Source organism: Epinephelus lanceolatus, chromosome 18 (genome assembly GCF_041903045.1).
Source record: "Epinephelus lanceolatus isolate andai-2023 chromosome 18, ASM4190304v1, whole genome shotgun sequence".
Lineage (NCBI taxonomy): Eukaryota > Metazoa > Chordata > Actinopteri > Perciformes > Serranidae > Epinephelus > Epinephelus lanceolatus.
In genome coordinates, this window is record NC_135751.1 from 34,250,645 (window position 1) to 34,264,265 (window position 13,621).

A 13,621-nucleotide genomic window follows, 5' to 3' on the forward strand; every position below is an offset into this window, starting at 1 on the left:
TGAGTTTACATATCACCTTGGGTTCGTCCTTCACCTTCTCAAAATGATCCCACACTTTGGATTTCCTGCCCGACATGTTATTAACTAGCCTGTGGAATAACCGCAGGTACCAGCCCTGGAAATTAGAGGCTGTACACATGGTGCTACTCTTGTGCCTTTTGTGTGTCAGCTTTCAAGAGCGCGGCAGCAGGTTGAGTCAATCATCGTACAGCCTATTTACCTGAAATCCTGAGTGCAGAGCTGATCTTCTTCCAGGAGCTGTTTATAAGTGTGTAGGCCTATTGTCTGTGGGACAGGTGTAAAGCTCTGGGTAGCCCTGCACTAACATGATCAACTTTTCCGTATTTATCAGGCTGAATATTTACAGAAGAAGGGAACGATATCTGTTTCTGGTTTGTAACCTGACTCCTGTCTGACTGCTGAGCGTGGCCTCTTCCTGTGTCCGTCCTTTCAAATTAAATTCCCACATGGTCCAGTCATATAGGTTTAGATTCATTTTGACAAGGCGCAGCTCCTAATAGAGGTCTGCGACCAAGCGACCAATGAAATCTTGCCGACTAATTACGTTTCTGGTGGACTAACATTTGGTCGACTATCAGGGGGCAACTCTAGTAACCAATCTGATAGAATGGAAGAAGGGAGTGACCAAATCATGTGCTGGTGCAACCTTCTGAGAAAGTTGGTAGCATTAAGGATACTAGTGGAGGAGTTAGTCTGGAGCCCTGATTTTGGAGGTAGCAGCCAGCTCTGTTGGCTGATGTCACAGTGTTGCAGTTTGATTTTGTTCACATCCGATTATCTTAGGAAATCTGTACTTTCGCACTATGAGTCATGGACTTTTGCAATGTCACAGCAGGGACACATATACAGTAACACTGAATGATGAATGAGCGGAATTTAAAGTCATCGTTTCACTTCCTGAGTTCCTTCACAGAGTTCCTGGCCTGAGAATCTGGCTCTGACAGCTGCTTTAGCTTAATCTTAAATTGTTTATCCATCCTCGAAGTCAACAAATTTTTGTAGTTTGTGGTGAAAACAGTGAATTCCCCATGTGCGTCTTTGTGTCACACAATTCCCTTTCGATTGTGCTGTAGGCAGCCACAGCGTTTCCTGCTCTTTCCCTAACAATTTCAAGCTTTTTATTTGAACCCAGTCACATTAATTTGTTTCCATGCTCAGCTGCACAGACTGTGGTTTGTACTGGAGCTTAATTTGTAGAAAGAAATACTACAAAACATCTCACATGTTATGTAACCTTAGTTCTTTTTGGCTGTTTGCGTGAAAGTAATCAATACGCCAATATGTAATTGTTTGGTAACTTTCTGAAGATACAGACTCTGATTCAGCCTTAAACATTCCTCCCATCCTTCCCCTCCTCCTCCCTTGTTATCTTATCACCCACACACTGCCCACTCTCTACTAACTTGGTCATAACTTTCTATCTCACTATTTTTGGTCTTGGTCTTTGGTCCACCATCTCTCTATCTGTCTGTTTTTCTGCTCCCTGACTAGAACTTGTTCCTCATTAATATTCCTGAAGAATGGCAGGGCCTTTAAAAGCCCCTTCCTCACCCTCCTCCTTCCTCTGTCTTTGGTCTCTGCTGGCCCCATCACCCCCACACCTACATGTATACACACTCACAGATTAATGGGCGCACACACACATAGACACACACACACACATGTCCATCCAGTTGGCAACAAGTTGGAGGGGGGTCTGTCTGTAAGGATAAAGGGTGTGTGGTCTCCCCATGTCTGACAGAGTGGAGAGGCTGTTGAATGGTAGAGCCGAGGAACAAAACAGAAAACACTTACATGAACTGACAGATCAAAGCTGTGTAAAAACAATCCATCCCTGAGGGGCTGATTTAGTAGGAATGGGTGACCGAATTAAAGTGAAAGAAACTGAAGGAAAAAGAAGTCGAGTATAGATAGTAATGGTAGTGGTAGTGTGGTATTTGTACTACTACTAATAATAGGCCGAAAACAAGTTTCAGTGCTGCAAACCCTCACATCACATCAGCTGAGTCAGTGCCTCAGTTTAAACTACTTTATGATAATTGACCTTTCACTAAGCCCCGCCCCTTTGTGATGGTCCAACAAGCTGTCAGAGTAAGCATGGAGTCCACACTGTAACTAACTGCACTCCCTGAAGAAATATTATCATATGTTTGGAGAAATGAAAGAGTGATTCCAGAGAGAAGCAGACAGAGGGGTCTACAGTCTGTGTTTGAAGGATATATCCAGGATGTCAAACTGACTCAGCAGCAACAACAGGTTAAAAAGACAAAGATAGTTAGAAGCTAAAGCCGAACTATAGGCTACAGATCACAGTGTAAAAGTGAACCACCACATCACTGCTGATCGCCACACAAGACAATGGATATAAAGGCTTTCACAGTGTACCACTGCAACCCTAACTGCGACAAACTATATTATTGTTATTTTAAGATCATCTTATGCCACTGATATAACAATAAGATAGCATAACAATGCAAGTACATATTTTAAAGATCAATGAACTTTTACTTTTGGCCAGAAATAATAGCAAAACATGTCTGAGCACATTTCTTTTATTTGGTTTAGGTGCAAATGAACAAATTTTTAATTCTAATTTTGACCTGATGGCAGTACTTAAAACTTAATAGATCAACCAAAGTGATTACAAGTCATCGTGAGGGAGGGTTGCAGTAGAGTGAGAGAGAGTTCAAGTATCCCGGAGTCTTGTTCACAAATTACGGTAAAATGGAGTGTGACATGGATCAGTGGTTTGGCAGTGTCGGTCTGCAGTGATACGGGCGCTGTGCCGGACCATCGTGGTGAAAAGGGAGCTGAGCTGGAAGTCGAAGCTTTCAATTTACTGGTCCATTTATGTCCCAACCCACACCTACGGTCATGAGCTCTGGGTAGTCACTGAGAGAATGTGATTGTTGATACAAGTGGCCAAAGTGAGTTTCCTCCGTGGGGTGGCTGGGCTCAGCCTTAGAGATAGGGTATTGAGCTTGGACATCCAGAGGGAGATCGGAGTAGAGCCGCTGCTCCTTCGCGTCAAAAGTGGTCAGTTTAGGTAGTTCGGCGTGGGTGCTTCCTGTTAAAGGCATGTCCCACTGGTAGGAGGCCCCGGGGCAGAACACGCTGGAGGGATTACATATCTCATCTGGCCTGGGAACACTTTGGGGTCACCCAGGAGGAGCTGGAAAGCGTTGCTGTGGAGAGGGATGTGTAGGGTGCTTTGCTTGGCCTGCTACTCCTGCGACCTGTCCACGGATAAGTGGATGAAAATGATGGATGGATGGGTGGATGGGTGGATGGGACCATGAATGTCTGCACAAAAAACAACTGTAGACTTTGATAAAAGCTTAAACTAGTTAGCAAAATGGTTCTATGAGCAGCTTGACCTAGATGTGGAACTAACTGGCCATCAGTTGGCCCATTAAAGTTGCTCAACAGTCGTTCACGGTCCAACAAGGCGTGGGGCTTTCCTTGGCCCGACATTCTGCCAGAAAATGATCTTGTACCTCCCAGATTGGGATCAGGACCAATTTTATGGGAGCACTTCTTCTGTTGCTTTTAAAACCAGTCACCTATTTTCTGTGATTCCTTCTGTCAGTTTGTTAAATTTCCAGTGGACAGTACTCACAGTGGTAGATAGTCTTGTGATAGGTAGAGGCAGTACAGGTAGTGATAGAGCGGTGCTCTGTTTTTCCCCTATGTGAGTCTCACTTTCCTTACACGTTGTGACAGTGAAATCATCTGTCTTGTTGTTGGGGGGAGCGTGCGCAGAGCGAGTGGGACAGAACGGGAAATGTGGGGGGTGGAGAGGTACTAGTTGAGGGTGAGGATGCAAATGAGAGGGGATTGTTTCTCTAGTGGGTGGGTGGAGTTGTTTGGCTTGTCTTGTTGTAGACGGCCTTTTGCCAGACATCTTAGGAGTTAGTGATTGTGTGTGTGTGTGTGTGTGTTGCTATGTGTGCAGGGAAGAAAGGGAGTTTGAGAAAATGCTTGCAGACGATTCTTAAGACGTTCAAAGCTTTAAAAAAACCAACCAAAACCAGTTTAACTTGTGTCGTCTGAAGATTGACTCAAAAAAGTTTTCTGACTCTTTCTCTGGAGTGGATTGTCGAAGTCTCTTTCTGTGTGTGGTCAACTCGTACATTCATCCTTGGATCTAGTGATCCGTCCTTACTTCCTGTCCATCCCAATCTTCTGTCGTGTGTGTGTGTGTGTGTTGGAGGGTGTGCTGGCTGTTGTCTGTGTGTCCGCCATGGAGGACAATGCCCTCTGTTTGTCTGTATTCAGACCGTGAAATCGCTTTATCCTTGCTAACGCTCGCTCTCTGCATCACCGAGCAATCGCACTTGTGTGTGTGTGTGTGTGTGTGTGTGTGTGTGTGTTAGAGAAAGAGACAGTGATTCAGAGATTATGAGTTACTGTAGGCCTCCATTGTGTTCATTTCAGGGTCCTCTGGTGAGCAATGTAACAAATCTTTGCATGTTACGCTACATGGTTTCCTCGCACAGTTCAGCTCTGATAAACCAGCTTGTCATTCAACAGGTTGCTCAAAGATTTAAGTCTCCCATGGTGAAATCTTTTTTTCTGAACTTTCCAAGGAACGCCCTGAACATTTATTTCATTACTGCATCACCAGAGTCCATTTATGCACATCTCTGAGTTTGTCCTTGTCGCTTGTGTCGCTGCTTTTATGAGTTTCTGTGGTTCATTTTATTAATGCTTTCAATTTTCGTTTCCAGATTGAAATTAGGAAGCCTTTGAATTACTTTGCTTTGAGTCAGTGTTTCCAGTTCTTTACAGAGCATCGACCTGACTGCCTCTATCCTTTGGTGTTACAGCCTTGTGTGCGTCTGTGTGTGTATTCGTGTGTGTGTTGGAACTGTGGAAGAAGCCTCTGATGTTCTTGGCGAAGCATCCTAAGAATTTGCAGCAGCTCCTTTCATCTTAGATTTCTGTTTTTTATCCACATATCTTACATTCAAGCAGATCTGGTGATGTGACATGTTTTGAAATGGCAATCAGTGCTTGATGTTTATCAGAAGTGTAATCAGAAGGGGTCGATGAAGGGAACTGGCAATTACAGATTTAAAATAAATAGGGGTGTTGGTGAGTTTTGAGTCACTCTAGCGGCATGGCTTTACGGACGGTAATGTCGGATGGTCCGCCACTTTGATCCAGACTGAAATGACTCAACAACTACTGAATGGGGTGAAATTTAGTGTGCATATCCTCGTCCCCGTCAGGATGAATTCCAATAACTTTGATCTCCTGACACCTCCTCACTCTCCATCATCTGGTAAAACTTCAATTTGTCTTCTTTGGTGCAACAGACAAACGTCTCACCTTGCTTGGCTCGTAATGTCATTACCAAAGTAAGATGTTTCTGAATTATGTTTAACAAATATGTCAAAGGTGAAGTGTGTAAGATTTAGGAGGAGTTGGTGGTGTCTAGCAGTGAATTGCAGATTGCAACCAGCATAGAAAGGTCTCCTGGCTAGATTTTCTTCACTGTTCATTGTTCAGGAGGTTCTCACTGGCAGCCAAATGATCGGCAGAGGTCTCCTCCTCTCCAAAACAAACGGAACAGATGATTTAAACCAGTAAAAACACAGAATAAAGCAGTTTCACTTTACAAATCAGTGTATCTCTGACGCTGTTTGGCATGGGGGTTCACCAAGACATGCTGGAGTGTGCTCACCCTATTTTCTTTAATAACCTAATGTGTCCTGGATCTTTTTCTGATCCAGATGTTCAGGAGGTTTTTACCGTGATCCAAATTATCTGCAGAGGTCTTCTTCTTTCAAAAACAAATTGAACTAGTGATTTAAACCAGTTAAAACCAGTGTAACCCTGATGCTGCCTGTTGCAGATAGGCTTCTACCTACGTTGGCCAATGCAAAAACATGAATGTGCAAAAACACAAATGGCCCTATCTGGAGCCAGTGTTGAGTTCGTCCATTCTGGGCTACTGTTGAAATATGGCGGTACAACATGGCGATAAACGGCTCATTCTAAGGTAACAAAAATAGGCTTCTAATTTTAAGGTGATTATACTCCAAAACAGTGGTTCCCAACTGGTGGGTCACGGTCCAGAAGTGGGTTGTGGGTCCATTCTGAATGGACTGCAAGTGACTTGCAAAGAAGTACACTGAATTTCTGATACAAAGGTTTTATTTTGAAGTGCAGTATCCTGCTGTAGAGTGAGTGACTCATTGACAGCTACTAATCAGAGACAGACAACTAGCTCGATGACATGGCCAAATGCAAGTATGGCGCTCAATATATTTAACCGTGTGGACCTTAAACTAATGACTAAGGAGAAATCTGGGTCGCCTGGCTGGACCAGTTGGGAAGCACTGCTCTCAAGAAACATACTTATTATATTATATTTCAATTCTGCCAATATATTCCCCTAAATCCTGCACACTGGACCTTCAATAGGATCATCTTATTATTCTGTCTCGTATTAACTTACAAAAGGGAAACTGGCTTCTCATTGGCCACCAAAACATCATGAGCACAAGCCGGATATTTCTAAATAGCCTAGCTACCGTCATCAACAAAGTTTTTATTTACTTTAAGAATTGGCTGCCCGCTTGGTTGCTGATGAAAGGATGGATGTGTGTCATGTTGAAGATGATGTCACAGCAGTTTCATGTGGCAACGCTACTTCTATCAGCTGAGAATCCTGCCTACACTGAGGGGGTACTGTCTGAAGCAGAAAATGAAGTAGAGAAACTGACCTGGTACCTGAAGTGAGTTGAGTCAAGTCGAGCCAAACCATGCAGTGGAGATGAGGCATAAGTCTTGTGTACCTACGACTGCCACTATCAGACAAGAACTTCCCCTGGCTAACGTTTTTTTCCGGATCTTCTGCTGACAAGGGAAATCTAATTGTGATACTTAAAGAAAATCTGCTATGGATATTTATTGTTCCCAGAGGATGAATCCTAATACTTGTGTGCTGTACAAGCATGTGTGTGTGCTCCTGTGAATTTCACTTATTTACACATACTAGCTAAGTTAGTGTATCTGTTTATTTAACACAGGAGCCGCTCGGTTTCAGAGGGAGGAAGGAAGGGTGACACATTTACACATTTATTTTCTGTCCACAACAATGGGGGGCTTGAAATATTGGCCAGTGAGCAGGTCCCATGGGGGGAGGGAGCTTAATTCAGAGGACACACACAGACATACACATACACACATTTATAATGAGGTTACAGCAAGAGGGACTCCATCTACAGCTGTCCCCTGTGAGGAGGTGATGACATCATCACCGGGAATCCCTCCACCAGCTGTCCTCTGACATCACCATGACCAGGAAGTGTGTGTGTGAGAGAGATCTGTGAATCATGCGCTACGGTTGTTGAGTTTTAGCTAGTTGTCTTGATCATACAGATTTCCTCTTCCCTCCTTATAGCAGTAACCGCCTCTGCCCTGCTTTGTTCTGCAGCCTGTCAGATGTATTTATTTGGGGTTGTGTGAATTGACAGAGTTCGAAATTGGAGATGGTCGTGGTGTGATTCCTGTAAGAGGTGTGACAGAGCAGCCAAGTGTCAGGCCTCTGACACATGCTTAAATAGTCATTAATGGCCCTTTTTTCCATGCACTGACAGCTTTCCTTGCACTTGCACGGTCAGCTTAAACTCGTGTGAGACTCTGTATAGATTTGTGATGAATGAGCTGCGGTCACCGTTACATAGCTTTAATACACACAAGAACCACTGCTGTCCATCTGTGTTCAGTCCCTCTGATCTTTTTCACACAGCTGTGGAACTCTGATTTTCTCCATTCACTTGCTTTCCTGTCAGTTTTTTTGCTTCTAATTTCAGAGGACAGCAGTGCAACTTACCTCATTTCGGTTTTTACTGTCTCCCCATTCCTCAGGTTTTTCATCATCTTTCCAGTATAGAGTTATTTTTCCTCACTTTGTCAAACTTTGCAGACTCATCTCTTTATAACAGCTGTCTGACACATTTTGCAGCTTCACTCTTACTTCAACATTTGCCCTTTGGTTTTACGAAGCAATAGTTTGAAATTTGGAGAAGTCTGTGTATTTGCTGTCTTGCTGACAGTTAGATGACAGGGATGATTGAATGCTGGGCCATTTCTTGGCCAGGTGCAGTAACTTCCTGAGTCTTGTCAACACCTTGAGGTTGCCAGGCAGCCATTGGAGTCTTCTGGAAGTCACTGTGCCCAATCAATAAATTGTCGGGCAGGAATGGTGTGTTCAGTTTTGCACTGGGAAGTCGGAATTTCCGAGACTAAAGTAAGAAGTTTCAACTAGAACGCCCCTGAAGTCAGATTTCTGTCTCGGAAAGTCAGAAGAACCTCAACAACCCCGACCTCAAAATCCAGTATGCTTGCTCTGCGCATCAAGAGTAGTGAAAGCTGTAATAGTATACTGTTTATTAGCATTTCTGTCTTATTTGTGTCTCATTGAAACAGTCATGTACAGGGTACTGTCCAACTTCTATCTGTGGACATGTTGCATGGTGTTTGTATTGTTTGTATTGTTGATACTCGCCAATATTACAAAGTCTGCTATGATGTGATTTCCTGTCCAGGCAGGTAACGTTATGTCTGAGTAAATAACTTTCTCTTGGCTGCTCGCCATCTGTCGCCAAACTGCTGCTGCTGCTGTTTGATAGAGATGCAGACTTTCGAATTAAAAGTGTGCGACACTCTGAGGTTGCCAAGCAACCATTGGAGTCTTCTGGAAGTCACTGCGCCCGACCAATAAATTGTCGGGCAATAACAGTGTGTTCATTTTGCACTCGGAAATCGGAATTTCCCATTTTCCAATCAAAAATTTCAACTGTAATGCCCCGAATTCGCTTTTACGTCTGGAACTTCCTGTCTACGATGGGCTTGAGACACGCCTTTGTAGAGGACTTGACTGATCCTGTGTGATTCAGCAGTGGGAACCTCTTGCGACTGCATGCCTTTATTGACGTCGACCCCAGAAAGTTGGAGGAACCTAACCAACCCTGATATGCCTGCTCTGTGCGGCAGCGAAAGCTACAGTAATATACTGTTGAGTAACATTTCTGTCTTATTTGGGTCTTATAAAACGATCATACACACAGGACTGTGCAACTTCTATCTGTGGACATGTTGCTACGGTGTTTGTATGGGCAAAACAGCGTAATGTGTTGTTATCAACTGGTATTTGTAACAGTGGCTAGCCTGGCTGGAAGTGGTATTGCGAACAACAACTTGTATTACTAGTCTGAAACCCGGTCACCTTGGGTGCATTCTTGGAACCCATCGGCTGTATTCAGCGTCTGACTTCCGGCAGACGGCGATACAGCCTCTGGGGGCAGACCCCAGATTTTTTGGCGAATTTCTGTTTCCGACTTCCGTTTATATATAAGTAAATATGCTGAACCATTGCAATGGATTCAGAGTTTGCAGTGACGCCAATTATGTTCCGCCTCATTAGTTCACTGCACGGACCGTTTAACCAGGCAACAACTGCAGCCGGCTCAAATGTGATTGGTCAATATCACGCGGACTACAAACAGCCTACAACCGGAAACCAGGGCTCTTCCGCTCTTTTTCCGGAGGCAAGATCTCCGGGGTTTGCCTACAGACTCTACATTCACTGAATGTAGAGTCTGTATATAGAGACTTCCTCGGGTGTTACGTTGTCCCCAGCTCTGACCTCAGACTTCAGAGGTAAATAGAACACAGCATTGACCCCTGTCATTTTTACTCTTTGGTTTTTGTACGAATTAGACATGATGTAATGTGTTAATTAGTGAGCCTTAGAGGTGCTGCTCGGTGGAATTTGAAACCTTTGGAGAAAACCAGAACAGCTATTTCCCCCTGATTTCAGTCTTAGTGCTAAGATAGAATAATTGGTGTCTAGCTGTAGCTTCATATCTAACGTCCAAATATCAGAGTGATATCAATCTCTGTATCTGTATCTCTGCAAGAAAGCCAGTAACCCAAAATCTCAGACTGTCCCTTTAAGGGAGCAGAATACTGGATGTTTTTCATCAGTCGTGCTTCGCTTGACTCGTCTTTCACTTGAACTCTGTCAGTCTCTCCGCCTCTCTCCTTGTCTGGACTGGCAGTTCATGACCCGTGAGGTTCATGACCCATGACTGAATGTTCCTCTCACACCTCTACCTCCAGCTGTCTGAGGCACGTGTTGTTGCAGCGAATACAACCGGGGACAGGAAGTGACAACACCGAAGGAATGCTAGTATAACAGCTCAGCTGGGCCTCTGGGGTATTAAGACAGGGAGGGAACGAGAATAGAGGGATTTAAGTCAGGAGAAGGAAGAGGAGGGCAGGTAGGTTTCTCTGAACCTGATAATTGGAGTGGAGAGGAGTTAAAGGAAGAGAGTTACCAAGAAGTGAAGGAGCTGAGGAGGAGACAGTGGAGGAATGTTGGTATTAAAACTCCACCAGGCTCCCGGGGGGAAAACGAGTGGTTTTGGGTAGAGATGGGAAAGATGGTTAGGGAAAAGTAAACCATTGTAGTAACCTTTCGTCCAACAAGAGAGCTGTTAGAAAGCAGTGGAAAGAGAGGGTTAAAGGATGTGGGGAGTGAGTAATCCCACACTGATTTTTGGGTATCCCACAGAGGTTGAGAGGAGGAATAAAGAGGAAGAGAAGAGGATTTGTATACAATTCTTCCTGAGCATTATGGGAGTAGAAAGGACCTGCACCAGTGGAGTAAACATATGAGTAGAAATGAAAAGAGAAGGAAATGAAATACATGTAGTTATAATATTGCTTGTAAAAAATGAAAGTAGATATTATAAAACAACGGTGGTGGAATACAGAAGAGCAGCTCTTCACACAGTCATATACAAACACGAAAACTCCCCCTGATTTCCTCTTATTTTTCTGCATATTTAATCCACATTCCTACAGGCTTATGTAAGCAGTGAACTAAAGTGTGTCGGTATTGCTCACAAGTGTGTGTATGTGTGTAGCTGCGAGTGTGTGTGTGCGTGCTAATTTGCAGTTTAGACCAATTTAGCTGAGTTGTGTGAACTCGGCGTCACAGTTCTTGAGTGTAGCCTTTATTTTATCAGCTCAGCTTCATTTACAAGACTAACAAATGGAGGAAGACTCTGTGGAGTTTGCTGCTGATTATATACACACACACACACACACACACACACACACATACATACATACATACATACATACAGTGTGGTGGTTTTAAACATCTGCGTCATCTGGTGTTGGTAATTGCCATGAGCTTTGTTACAGTGTTCTAATTTCTCCCCCTAGCATTACACCTAACTGGTGTGTGTCTTCTGGTTTACAGCTCAGAATGACCAGTTTAACCATTCACAGTCTCGGCCCTTTTAATTTGGTTTCTGTTTAAAAAAAAAAAAAAAAGTTTCCTCCATCAGTTAGCAAACATGGTGTGACGGTAGCAGATATACGAGGTGCATTGATATGTAAATATTGTTCCTGGTGGTGTAATGTTCTTTATTTTAGTTGTTAAACTGAATTATTGCCAAAAATAGGTTTTATAGACTAGAATTAAGTCCCTGCTATTTTTGATTGTCTCTTAAACATGCTGCACTCGTGGCTTGTAGTGTGTCGGCTGTTTCTGTGGACTTAAAGGAATACTTCACCCTCCTAATGACCATTTGTGTAGCAGTAACTCATCCCATGTTGCATTGAAAAAACACAAAAAAAACACTGTTTTTCCCACATGCTTCTAAGTTCAATGAAGAATCCGAAAACAGAGACAGTTCTTAATAAATTGAAGTCATACACACTCACCTTGCTAGTACCAGGTTAGGCCCCTTTGCCTTCAGAGCTGCCTTAATTCTTGGTGTCATAGATTCAACAAGGTGCTGGAAACACTCCTCAGAGATTTTGGTCCATACTGACATGATGACATCACACAGTTGCTGCAGATTTGTCGGCTGCACATCCATGATGATAATCTCCCGTTCCACCACATCCCAAAGGTGCTCTATTGGACTGAGATCTGGTGACTGTGGAGGCCATTGGAGTACAGTGAACTCATTGTCATGTTCAAGAAACCAGTTTGAGATGATGTGAGCTTTGTGACATGGTGCGTTATCCTGCTGGAAGTAGCCATCAGAAGATGGGTACACTGTGGTCATAAAGGGATGGACACGCTCAGCAACAATACTCAGGTAGGCTGTGGTGTTTAAACCATGCTCAGTTGGTACTAAGAACATCTCCCCCACACCATTACACCACCAGCAGCAGCCTGATACAAGGCAGGATGGATCCATGACGCCAAATTCTGACCCTACCATCTGAATGTGGCAGCAGAAATCCAGACTCATCAGACCAGGCAACGTTTTTCCAATCTTCTATTGTCCAGTTTTGGTGAGCCTGTGTGAACTGTAGCCTCAGTTTCCTGTTGTTAGCTGACAGGAGTGGCACCTGGTGTGGTCTTCTGCTGCTGTAGCCCATCTGCTTCAAGGTTGGACAAGGTGTTGTTGCTTCAGAGATGGTCTTCTGCAGACCTTGGTTGTAACCAGTGGTTATTTGACTTCCTGTTGCCTTTCTGTCATCTTGAACCAGTCTGACCTCTGGCATCAACAAGGCATTTTGGCTCACTGGATATTTTCTCTTTTTGGGACTATCCTCTGTAAACCCTAGAGATGGTTGTGTGTGAAAATCCCAGTCAATACTCAGACCAGCCCGTCTGGCACCGACAACCATGCCACGTTCAAAGTCATTTGAATCACCTTTCTTCCCCATTCTGATGCTCAGTTTGAACTTCAGCAGGTCGTCTTCACCATGTCTACATGACTAAATGCTTTGAGTTGCTGCCATGTGATTGGCTCTCCCTCTCAGGTGGGCCAGCTGTGACTTCCTGTGATCACCCAAAGTGTCTGTAACTGATGTCTAGACATGGACCAAGACCAGCACCCTTAAAATACTGCAGTGAACATCAGGTCCGATACAATCAAAGCTTCAGAGAAGCACTCATTCACTAAAAATAGGTTAGGGTGTGTCCAGTCTTTCATTGTTCAGTGTCATTTGTCTTTGTTGTGAATTTCCTTGACGGGCCCCTGCAGCTATGGATCCCCTGGTGTGGAGTTCACAGGATTACACAAAGACACCACTGCTGTCACACAGATCCACTTCCTGCCTGGACAGGTAAGTTCCATCACGCTACTTTATTTTCCGCATGTAAGGATAGCTTTGTGTCCAGAGTGGTTGCCAAAATGTGTGTGATGTTAATGTTTAATTTGCTCTGTGATAGGGTCGTCTGCTGTCACTGCTGGATGACAACACGATTCACCTGTGGGAGCTGGTGGCCGGGGCTCCCAGAGAGGTGGGAGGGGTTAAGAGAGAAGGGGTGGTCAGTCTACAGGAAGTGGACAGCTACACCCTCCCAGGAAGACCTGGCATTGAGAGCTGCAGGTACACATTTTCATCATATTGTAGCTTGACCAATATCAGAAATTGCTTCCCATTCCCACTTATCATTTAGATACAAAAACATGGGAAATAGGGTCCAGGTCGGAAAATACTGTACCTTTTAATGTCCTTGCACCTACTGCAGTTAAGCCGTGTCCCTACTTCTCTGCTGGTTGTAATATTTCATATGGTAGTTATATCAACCATGATGCACACAAAC

The 13,621-nt window shown here is 44.0% G+C and overlaps 1 protein-coding gene across 1 annotated transcript in view; it reads left to right on the forward strand.

Annotated features, from left to right (window-relative positions):
- Nucleotides 1-13,621, forward strand: part of llgl1 (LLGL scribble cell polarity complex component 1) — a 59,124-nt gene that overhangs the window by 15,875 nt on the left and 29,628 nt on the right. Inside the window, exons 3-4 of the mRNA XM_033645127.2 lie at nucleotides 13,056-13,137; nucleotides 13,244-13,404. Coding sequence (XP_033501018.2) covers nucleotides 13,056-13,137; nucleotides 13,244-13,404 — 243 coding nt within the window. The remainder of the gene's footprint in view (nucleotides 1-13,055; nucleotides 13,138-13,243; nucleotides 13,405-13,621) is intronic.